This window comes from Hyla sarda, chromosome 3 (assembly GCF_029499605.1).
Source record: "Hyla sarda isolate aHylSar1 chromosome 3, aHylSar1.hap1, whole genome shotgun sequence".
Lineage (NCBI taxonomy): Eukaryota > Metazoa > Chordata > Amphibia > Anura > Hylidae > Hyla > Hyla sarda.
Window position 1 is genome coordinate 212,976,646 of NC_079191.1, and position 12,483 is coordinate 212,989,128.

At 36.5% G+C, this 12,483-nt stretch overlaps 1 protein-coding gene across 1 annotated transcript in view; it reads right to left on the reverse strand.

Annotated features, from left to right (window-relative positions):
- Nucleotides 1-2,102: 2,102 nt before the first annotated feature.
- TBX18 (T-box transcription factor 18) overlaps nt 2,103-12,483 on the reverse strand; it is a 43,008-nt gene continuing 32,627 nt past the window's right edge. Inside the window, exons 7-8 of the mRNA XM_056563254.1 lie at nt 11,064-11,158; nt 2,103-3,209 (exon numbers count right to left, since the gene is read on the reverse strand). Of these exons, the coding sequence (XP_056419229.1) occupies nt 2,497-3,209; nt 11,064-11,158 (808 nt within the window). The 3' untranslated portion in view covers nt 2,103-2,496. The remainder of the gene's footprint in view (nt 3,210-11,063; nt 11,159-12,483) is intronic.

Below are 12,483 nucleotides of genomic sequence, written 5' to 3' on the forward strand. Positions count from 1 at the left end.
ATTTTTGTTTTGATGGGACTTTTTGATCGCTTTTTATACCTTTTTTAGCGTACACAAAACATGCAATTTTGGACTTTGGTATTTTTTTTTACATAAACGCCATTGAACATGCAGTTTAATTAACATTGTATTTTTATAGTTCGGACATTTACGAAAGCAGCAATACCATATTTGTTTATGTTTATTTTTGTTTATATATTTTTTATGGAAAAAGGAGGTGATTCAAACTTTTATTAGGAAAGGAGTTAATTTACATTTATTAACTTTTTTTTAACTTTTTTTACACAATTTTTTAAACCCCATAGGGGTCTATTACATGCAATCTTTCGATTGCGTACACTGTTCAATGCTATGCCATAGCAATACACTGACCAGTGTTATCGGTGCTCGATTGCTCCAGGCTGCTGAGGCCTCTTGGAGCATCAGAGCACCAATCGGATGGCAAGGAGGCAGGTAAGGGCCCTGCTGCCATCCCGATCAGCTCCACTGAGCTACTGAGAATGTATTTTTTTTATTTTATTTTAGACGCCGCAATCAACTTTGATAGCTGCCAGGAACACCCTGTAATGCTGCATGGTAAGCTCGTGAGCCTGCATCATAGCAGGGGTGGGGGCGCATTGCTTTCAGGTACGCCCAGGTATGGCACAGCATAAAGTTCAATAATGTTGGCACAGTATATAGTTAATTAAAGGCTGCACAGTATATAGTTCATTAATGGTGGCACAGTATGTAGTACATTAATGGTGGCACCGTGTATAGCTCATTAATGGTGGCACTGTGTATAGTTCATTAATGGGGGCATGATATATAATTCATGCATTTGTAGGGCACAGTGTATTTTAATGGAATTCAGGGGACACAGTGTGTTTTGAGAGGTATTGTGTATATTAAAGAATTTCTGGGGTGGCATAGGGCTAGGGACCAGGAAGATGTCATGGCGGTCTGGACCAGATTAAATAGAAAAAATAAAGGAATACAGAGAAGACAGCAAGATCTGTAAACCACTAATATTATTGTCAATTCTGCTTGACTGTGTCCCATCAGTGCTGTAGTTACTTGTAAATTCTGCAGTTATGATTAGTTATACAATAACTCCCAGCATACCCTTATCACAGCTTAGATCATACTGGGAGCTGTAGTTTCACATAGTAAAAACTTTTTTAGCTCTTTCCCCTTATTTGCCAATTGGTATATTCAATTGTTATCCAATTACTAATCAAGCTTAACAGCTTCAACCTTCGCCTCCTGCACCTGTGCATGGACTGTCCAGCAGAATCTCCAGCCAAGAAGAATACAATCAAGCACAGCGTGTACAGCAAAGTAGGCATACTTTATAAATTAATCTCACAGCAACTGGAACATTAAACGCAGATGCGTTTTTAGAACCACTTGGACCCTTTGAAATAAATTTCACAATGCCTTACACCACGGGTGTCATGCCATGTAGGGAACCTGTTGTAAAAATTTTAATCCTACCCCTTATTCCAAAGCTACGTGCATAGGAAGATTGTGCAATTGCCGGCAGAGAAGCAGAGGCCAAAGAGGGTGTTGTGACAGCGTTTAAAGTTCTTACGCATGTTGTGTAGTATACTATGCAACGTGCATTAGAAAATCGTGAAAACTTTTAATGCCATGGCTGGTCCCATAGACGTCTTGCTAGCCTGCCAGTGAAATGGTAAAACAATTACTTTGGGGGTGACACCATTTCTACTGCGCCAGGTACCACCAACCATAGCTTCACCACTGCCACATGTTAGAACCTCCACGACTGTATGTATTAATGTATGCATACAAAAAAAGATTTGTGAGTTTCAGTTGATGGTTTTAAAAAATGATGCTTGCAGAAATTAGTCATTAAAAAACATTAAAACTGTTAAAGTGCTAAATACAGTGAAATCTCTTTGAGATGACCACCCAAAATTCCATTGAAAAGTGGTCCTTCATGATGGGTGGTCTTCTGATTGAAGAGCACCAACATGCATAGAATAATGTCAAAAGAGGAGGATTTTTGGAGAAGTTTATTTGTATGTCTGTTCTTTTATCCTGTATAAGAAATCTAAATAATCCTGATTGCTCATTCATCTTTTGTTTGTATCGCATACAGTTGTAAATGGTTGTGTGGCAGGTTTACATTGAATTATTTAATGCCTAGACCTACAGTATAATATAAAATAACAGTCACTCAAATTGTTATATTATGAAACAATTTCATTGTTTTTAATAATGTTCACTCATTAAGAATGGATATGAAAATATGAATTACAATCAATCTGAACACGTTTATTTGGTGGAAGACTTCTGCTAAGTAAGTGGTTGTGTCTTTTTGGCTATTTATTCTGTGAGTAAGCAAACTACAAGAAATACAATAAAAAATTGAAAAAGTTATTTCATAGTAAGTTAGTGCATTATTCTTAGTGTTATATATACATATTTACAAATACAAATTAATTTAAAGGTCACTACTGGGAGAAAATACTTGTTTAAATAATGCTTCCATCAAACCATATGTGCAGATACTTGAGATGTCGACAGCGTAAGACCCCCTAATCCTCTAGAGTCAAAGAAATTTTGCTGTCCTGTTCCACTAAGGAGATGAACTCCATCTACAGGAGAGAGTATTTGACGATCAGTCATAGTTCCACTTGGAGAAGACCCCAAAAAACTTCCTTGAGAAGACACAATTTTTTCAGGGCTAGAAGCTAGTTTAGGAGAAGTGGAGAAGTTGTATCCATACAAAGCACATGGGCTATGAAGTCTAAATGCATTGTAAGAACTTTGATGTGGCTGCCCAGAGCCAAAAGCATTGCTTGTTGGTGAAGGCATGAGATATTGCAGTTGAGGAGACATTCCTGAAATTTGCATTGATAGGCTTGTTTGGGGACAACCAAAGTTTTCACTGTCAGCTCCTGCCATGGACATATTTACTGTAGCGCTGCTTCCCATTCCAACATAGGAAGGGGTCCTTGGAGTTGCAAAGGTTTCACCGGTAGAGTTTGTAAGTCTGTTGTAAGTTTCGGCAAGAGAAGTGCTATATCTGTTAAGTGCAAGACTAGATCTGCCACAGGCTGAATAATCTGGAGAAAGGCTGCAAAGCTGACTTGTATTTGCTCCAAGATGGAAAGCTGGAGAAGAGCAAGGGGAACCTGGCAATAAGTGAGGATGAGTTGCTGCGCCAGGCCCAGACAATAAAGAAGATGCTCCTGCATTTCCTAAAATCAAAAAAAATATATAGAACCAATTAATCCACATAATTATGCTTAATATACATATAATTAAATATGCTGTCACTTTGCATTCTTACGTATATATTATATTTTCTTTTTGTTTACTACGTTATTTGAACCATAGTTAACACTAAATATTACATATTCATTAACTTTGACTTCCCACAGTTTTACTTGCACAGTTTGCTTTTTATATGTATACTATGAATATCTTAATAAGTTGATAGCATATATAATATATTTTTCTCTTCCACTTTATAAGTTCTTCAATTTTGTTCCTTTTTTATATTGCCATCACTTGTTGCCTTGAACTTGTTTTTTCCCATCACTTTAGACACTGCAAAATTTCACAGTTATTACATGCATATGGTTATTATTTACTTAGTTACTAATAAAAACATTGAAACACATTTATCATTGGAGATGGAGCATTTTTATTTTTTTTTACTTAGCTTGGGCACATTGATTGTCGCAGGTGCACTTAAGCAAGGTCCAGAGGTTATGCAATGTAGTGATTTCACTTTAACAATTTTATCAAATACGACTTTTGCATAGAAAGTCACAAACTCAAAGGGGTGACTTGATCACAAAGGAACCCAGATTAGTCTGGGACCAATTTTATAGATTCACATAAACCCTGAAAACCTAGATCCAGGGCACAAAGGTCCCTTTAAGAGACTAACTTAAAACTTAGCTTTTAATAGATAGATGTAACTAAAACAGGTGAATTAATGATTGTTAAAATTGGCATCTATTGATTTCTATATAGTACTTGTTAGGACCAGCCGGTAATCACAACAAGTGGAGCTATCTCTCTACTAATAACCTGTTTAAGTGGTAGGGCCTACAGGCTCTTCTACCCTGTTGATGGGGGTCAATGAGTAGTGCCTATTGGCTATCACCACCCACTGTTGGTGGGACTAAAAAGTTCTTCCACCTTATAACTAAGTGTGGAGGCATAAGGCCGTAGACTATTACCACTCTCTGCCGATGAAGCCTGCAGACTATTTCACCTTGTAAGTGCATACAGATGAATGGTACTACGGGCTATTACCACTCCCTACTGCTGGGGCCTACAGGATCTTCCCCCTTACTAAAAGGTAAAGATAAGTATTGCCCTAGGGTATTTACTCCCTATTGGTGGGGCCTACAGGCTCTTCCACCGAGATGATAGCAACCCACTGTCTTAGTGTTGAAAAATATATCAAATAGAGGTATAATAGATGCAATTAAAAACATAATACTTGCCCCTCTACATGTTTTGGTGTCACCACATCATCTTCAGGAGGAAATTGAGGCAAAACCACCTACCATGTGTTCCAAACAAATATTTATGGGATTCATTTTGCACCCTGTAAACACCAATCACTCCCCTGCATCAATCAGTTGTCACAGAAACCAGTTCTACCATCAGTCGACATCCAATCATATTCTCCAAACAAATGGCCAATAGCAACCAATCAGCTCGCTTCTTTCATTTTTAACAAGGCCTCTGCCAAATGAAAGAAGAAATCTGATTGGTTGCTATGGGCAACTGGGCAACTTTTTCTCTGACAGGTTTTGATAAATCTCCCCCCCAAAAAACCACAAATCTATACCAGCCTTGACCTGGCTTACAAAACTTACTTTGGAGTGGCACATTTTTTGCACAACAGGGAAAAAGTCGTATATTTTTTTGCAATGGGGTAAAAGTCTCAAAAAGGAGGAATCGTACAAAGTGATGTTCTGAAGTGTTTTCAGAACTATTAACAGTGTACACCAAATTTATTAAAGGGGTACTCCGCCCCAGACATCTTATCCTCTATCCAAAAGATAGGGGATAAGATGTCAGATCGCATGGGTCCTGCTGCTGGGGACCCCTGCGATCTCTACAGCGCCACCCCGCCATCATCACTACAGAGCAAACTGGCCCTATGCGTGATGATGGGGCAATGCAGGGGATGGAGCATCGTGACATGACGTCAAGCCCCCTTAATACAAGTCTATGGGAGGGGGCGTGATTATCACCATGCCCCCTCCCATTGACTTGTATTGAGTGGGCAGGACGTGACATCGCAGGGGGCGGAGCCATAACGTCACGATGCTCTGTCCCCTGCATCGCCCCATCATCATGCACAGAGCCAGCTTACTCTGTAGTGATGACAGCGGAGTGGCGCTGCAGAGATCGCGGGGGTTCCGTCACTGGATTCCGCCACTATCTTTTGGATAGGGGATAAGATGTCTGGGGTGGAGTACCCCTTTAATCTTTGTGCGTTAGTATGATAAATAGGGTCTTCATAGGGAGATGAGGATCTTCATAGGGAGATGAGGATCTGCTTATGTTGACTATAAAACCATTTTATGGAGGGGGTGTAAGGCTTGGATAATATAAGGCAAACAGGCATAGTTCCTGGGTGCTTGTTGCCAGGGAAATCTCTACTATGCCTCGTAAAGAGTGTTAAGGTACAGACCTTTTCTACTCAAGAAGCATTGCTTTTAGGATAGAATATGGCATCTACAGGAGAAACTCTATGCTTGCATACAGATACATCTGCTTCTATATGAATCCATAGGGATAAAAAGTCTACAAAATATTTATCACCCATGGTACAAGACAGCAGATATGCTAATATACCAAACAATTCTAAAAGAGTAAAGTTATGGTAAGTATTGTTTTACGGTAAAACTCCAACCAAAGCTTAAATTGAGTTCTCCAAAATCATACTTACAGCTAAAATGTACTACTCTGTGGGATTTTTGACCTTATACAGCACTAATATATTTACAGCAATATAGTTACTGATAATTCAACACACTTTACTTAGTTAGCTACTTGGACACCTTAAAAGGCTCACACAGAATCATTAAATCTCCGTTTCCTGAGGCCATGGTATGGTAATTGCCACACACTCTCCCCCTTCACAAAAGAAAAAAAAAAGCCACAAAACAAGTATGCTACATGCTAATGAATGTAAATCAATATTTTGCTATAATCTTTAAAGTAACTGGCCACCGTGTTACTTTACAACAACAAAAATACTGTTAAAAATGCCATAAAAATTATACAAAAATCTTCAAGACTTAAAAAAAACATTACAATACATTTTTTCTATTATTGTCAGACATTATTTTTCTAAAAACTTTCAACCTTGACTGAACCTGCTAATTTCCATAGGATCAGCCAACCATTAAATGTGTTTTGCTGCGTCTTATTACCCATTTCCCCTACTCCCCATTGAGAACACATGCATGCTTAGCTAAGTCCAACATGTATATGTTTGGGGTCTTTAGAAGAAACAGCTGTTGACTGAAAAAGTGCTTGGCCAACAATGTGATGCTTAGATTAATCTGACACAGCTACATTCAGGCCTAAGTATGTTACCTTTTTATTTTTATAATCAGATGAATGTATCATTAAACAATGTTTAGAGATTCAAAACCCAAAGTGTAACGCTAGTAATAATTTAGCTTTTTAAATTTAATTTTTATATTTTTAATGATATATTTAAAATTAAATTTTTACTTTATCTTTGATGAATTAAAAGATTCCAGTAGAGCTAAATAATACACATAACAGAAAATTACATAGCCTGTCAATTAAATAGATATAGCGTACTTAAAGGGGTTGTCCCACCAATGCAATGTATCACCTATTTACATGATAACCAATAACAGTCTGGGACCCCTGCAATGTCAAGAATCAGGACAAGCCTTATAGAATGGAGCAGAGGTTCGCACCAGTAATTGCTGTTCCATTCACTCTCAAAGGTAGCTGCTAGAGATAGCCAATTGCAGTGCTTGGCTATCTTTGGTAGCTCCATAGGTAATGAATGGTCTTGTGTACATACAGCAGATTTATTCTTACAGAAGAAGTTCTTGACGTTGTGAGGGAACACAATGCGGTAAACTGGGTCAGAGCATCTTCAAAATTCAGTTAGTAGGTAGTTAGTACCTACTAGCAGTGGTACATGGAGGAACAAGTACTGTATTAACTGGCAACAGGGTAATAGGCACCCAAGGCACCCTAGCCCATCAGAATACCCAATGTCGCCTTTTGCAGCTGAATATGAGGCTGCATAACAGCAGACTGGTCAGAGTGCCCATACTGACTCTCCAGTACTGTCCATGGACATCAGAACCAGAGTGTTGAAGAATGGAAAAAGTTGGCTTTGTCTGAACATTAAAATTTTCTTTTACATTATATTAATAATGTTGCTTTTCTGCGACAGAGATGGCACCAAAATGCATTATAAATGTGAAATCAAGCTTGTAGAGTAAGTCTGCTGCTTTTGTCAATGTTTTGCTGGGATACCTTAAATTCTAGCATTCATGAGGACTGTAAGGCTGGGTTCACATATCTCAGGTGTCTGGCATAGTTTTCCTCCAGCGTGCACCGGAGGGAAACTGATGCTAGAACTGATCCCATTAATTTGAATTGGACAGTTCACAATCATCCAGCATCTCAATTTTGATGACAGATGGTTGGACAGGCCAGAGGGCAAGGGACAGGGGAACGCCGGATGCCATACAACTGATGACAACTTGTCATCAGTTGTGGCATCAGTTGCGTTGAGCTCTAGACTGAGTTCACCCATGCCGGATGCTGGACATATGTGAACCCAGCCTCACTTTGACACAAACTACCTACCTAAACATTGTTGCAGACCAAGTACAGCCCCTTATGTGTCTGGTGTTCCCTAATTTCAGTGGCCTCTTTCAAGCAAGATAATGAGGAGATAACATTCAATCAAATTGCTTCTTTTATTTTTCAGAGACCATTTTTTAAAATGAAAGGAGCAATCTGATTGGTCGCCATGACTAACTGCACCACTTTACACAGGTTTTGATAAATCTCCCCCAACATGCCCCAACATTAAAAGAGTTCTGGTTTACTGGTGCTGCCAGTACCTCAGTCCTCAGATTGTACATCTGTGACATATCATAAACAACCCCCTCCCTTGCAATTAACAGGACATGATGATAATAATAAATAAAAATAATGATAACCTATATTATATGTCACCAACATATTCCGCAGAACTTTATGACACAACTTGAATGATCTGCTGCTAAATATATTGGTGCCAGATGCAACATGACACCTTCAGAAGTCTTGTGAAGGCCATTTATTAATGGATCAGAGCTGTTTTGGCCACACAAGAAGAGCCTAAACAATATTTGGAAGAGGTGGTTTTAATGTTAAAGGGGTACTCTGTTGGAAAAAAAAAATTTTCTTTTTTTAATTTTTTTTTTATTAACTGGTGCCAGAAAGTTAAACAGATTTGTAAATTAATTCTATTTAGAAATCTTAATCCTTCCAGTACTTATCAGCTGCTCTATGCTCCACAGGAAGTTCTTTTCTTTTTGAATTTCTTTTCTGTCTGACCACAGTGCTCTCTGCTGACACCTCTGTCCATTTAAGGAACCGTCCAGAGTAGGAGCAAATCCCCACAGCAAACCTATCCTGCTCTGGACAGTTTCTGACATGGACAGAGGTGTCAGCAGAGAGCACTGTGGTAAGACAGAAAGGAAATTCAAAAAGAAATGAACCTCCTCTGGAGCATACTGCAGCTTATAAGTACTGGAAGGATTAAGATTTTTAAATAGAAGTAATTTACAAATGTATTTAACTTTTTGGAATCAGTTGATTTAAAAAAAAAAAATTCCAGCAGAGTACCCCTTTAAGGCTGAACAGTGTATGTCCAAGTTTACTCTAATCTTTAGTACACTGACTACAAAGGTGGTACACAAACCCCTTAAGGTTTTTGTGTTTACTCTTAACAGAATTTATATGTCACAGATTATTACTAACAATCGTAGTAAAATATTTTTTTGCTTTGGATATTTTTTACAGAAAAATGCATAGCCACCTTAGATATATGATGCTACTTGTGCAAAATACTTAAGATACATAGACAGCCAACTCTTTCATCAATACTAGGTTTCACAATACGACTGTAAAGTCCAGCACTGTTTCCTTTTTCCATTGGTTCTACCAATTATGCAGCTTAAAAGCCAGGATCTGGACCTTATCAATATGTTAAATATTAAGACCATAGTATCATAGTTAAATATTTTTATATTATATATAAGTAATTCATGACAGAACATACCATTTCATCAGAATTAACAGCAAAATTGCATCAAATCAAGTCCATCTGTATAGAAGTTACCGCCAAGTGTTGATCATTAACTGGCTATCATCACTTCATTGAATCTAATGTATGGATGGGCCAGATGTGATGATTTCATTTTCACATTAATCCTGATAGAATGACATACTGTGCCATGAAATTTAAAAGAAAGAGTGTTTGATCTGTATATATAATCTTTGACAGTCTTACATAAAGTAGAATGAAAAGCTGTAAAGTGAGATATTTTAACATAATAAAAAATAGCAATTTTTATAGTTTCAGTGGAATGAGATCAACACTTATATTAGTATCTATTGAAGGTATAGGTATCTATTATATCTGTATAGTATTTACAGAATAGAGCAAAACATAAAAGCTTCCCTTATTTTCAGAATTTTTCTCAATGCTCCTCTCACGTTCTAGAGATTCTTATAGATACTTATATCACATGTTGCAAATAATCACAATTTACCGTTTTAATAAAGGAAAACATTATTGGTAAATTGAATGGGTAATGTTGTTATGTTCATATGTAGTAAATAATTGTACATAACTTGCCAATATTGAAAAATCTGTGCTACTTCTAGAACGATGTAACGTTAACGCTTATGCAGAAATATAAAATCAAATCCCTTCCCCTTCATCCAACCATGCCCCTTACTTGGTTGAACTTGAAGAACTTATGCCTTTTTTCAACCGTACTAACTATGTAACGTAGTGCAAAGGTGCAGCGTCTTTTTTTTCAATTAAAACAAAAACAAAGGGCGTACATTGAACTCAAAAGAATAAAATGGAAATAAAAGTCTACACCATTGGTTGTCCAGTTCGGACAGCTTTCTGAGCTCACATGACATCCCAGCAGGATTCTGTTCTTGTACGAAGAGCCACTGCACTAATAGATATAATAAATTTGACTACGAGAAGGGAAGGTGCAAGCGAGGGCCCTTAAAATAAGCTGTTATCAAGAGTGAGCTCAAATGTAAAATGAGTGGGAGTAAGCTATCAACATAACTTTTAGCTCTAAGTAATACAGGTGACACCAATGAGAAGAACCCCAATATCACTTCAGCATAATGTAATGAATAACTGTGTGGGTTAATGAAATAAGACAACTTATTTAACCTAACTTTACGACGTTTTAAGCAGAAATGATAAGAATTGTCACATATGTTTAAAATGGTTGTGTATCTACAGTATGTCATATACCACATATACATGTCAATCTAAAAACAATACCCACAAGACAGGCATAGATGAAAATTGCAACTTCATAGAAATACTTTTTTTAAACATTAACATGGAATGTGTCAGCAGATAAGAACCTATTTGGCCAATCCAGTCTGCCCAATATTCTGAATACTATCTGCTACTATATTTGTCCATATCTTAGTACAGATCATCTAGTCACCAGGTACCAATTGAGTTGGCAACATAAGAGAGGGCCCAGGGGTCCTTTTGCCACATCAGTGGACATACCTACAATGAATAACGTGATGATTGGGGGCCCTGATTTTAGGGCCCCAAAATATCATGTTTATGTAAATGTTTAAATCTCTCACCAGTTCATTACACTGTGATTTATTATAGACACACTAATTTACAAAGTCCAGACTCAAAAAATTCCCTTTGTTTTAGTTTTGTATCTACTGGTATTAGCAAGCAATTGTATTATTTACCACTTCAGTGTTATTATCTGCAGATATTAATATAATGCTTTTGGCTTTACCTTGTTTAGAAATACCAGGTATGTCTTCAAATGTAAGGGTCCTCAAAGAAGGTCTCCAAAATGCATAAGACTCTACAAGAGCTTCCAACCCCATTCTGGAAATACAAACAAATATGACTGATACACACAAATATACTAAATTATTGAATAGTAATGCTGTAATATAATAAAGCACCAGGAGTTTACAACCCACAATATGTAGTCCAAGCTGCCTTCCGTAGTAATGACTGCTTCTAAGACTCACTTAACTTTGCACATTTTAACAAACTGTTTAAAAAGGTGAAAAAAATCTGGACATTATGGCAAAGAAAAATTATTTCTACTAACAATAAACTTCTAAAACGTTTTTATTATAAGTGATTTGTTTTTATTTAATGCCAGTTTTAGAACCCTATTATAACCTTGAAACAGTTTCATGCCAAGCTTTTTTCTAAGATCACAGATATTGTACAGGCAAGGACTATAAAGCATTTATTAGACGAATCTGGGTAGAAATGCCTTCATTTTCAGCAGTAACCCATACTTTTCACTTCTAGTTAAATAGGAGATAAAAAGGTACCTCCTGGAGAAGTATAGCGTGGGTGATAATTTATACAAGATGCCTTCCAACAATTTCCAAGTTTTACCACCAATTTAATTTATGCAATCAAATGGCCACATTAATTCGTTAAAATACTTACAATTATTTAAAAGAAAGAAGTTGTTTTGCCTTCCTGATTTAACATTTTATAGGGTCAGACTCAAAGTTTAGCAAAAGAATGAAACTTTATTCTCACCACATAAATTTGCTTTCACTTTGCTAATATTCTCCAGGATATCTTTTAACGGCTTAGGCTGCTGATTTCTATTAAATAAACCCTGCAACTATATACCACTTTAAGGAGTGGGAAATTCTATATATAAAGCTAAATTGCATTATATCTAAAGGAATGTTTTAGCTGTTAAAATCGTTAAGAGAGTCCTATCTAGTAAATTAACAAAACTGTATTATATGCACTGACATTTGATCATTTTGTTTTTCCTTCTATGAAGAGGTCATGTATACTGACTTTACAAAAACCCTAGTGACTTAATATAGGGACATTTAGATACACTTAAAATTCTCTGCAATATATCACATTTATATAATGTATAAAATGATCACAATGAAATGTAGAATTTTTCTTATTACTCTGCAGGTTACATGACATGCAACTATATTTTTTGTACATACTATAATTCTAATATATAAATATTTGATACATATTTCCCTACAAATATTTTGTTTGTAAAGTATAAACACTTGAAAATAAGCATCCTATATATCTTGATAATAGAATTGCAAACAAGCAAAGAAAAATATGAAAAACACAAAACAAGCTTCCAAAAAGTTTCAAAATGTACAAGCAGTGAAGTTTAAATATTGATATAAATATATATA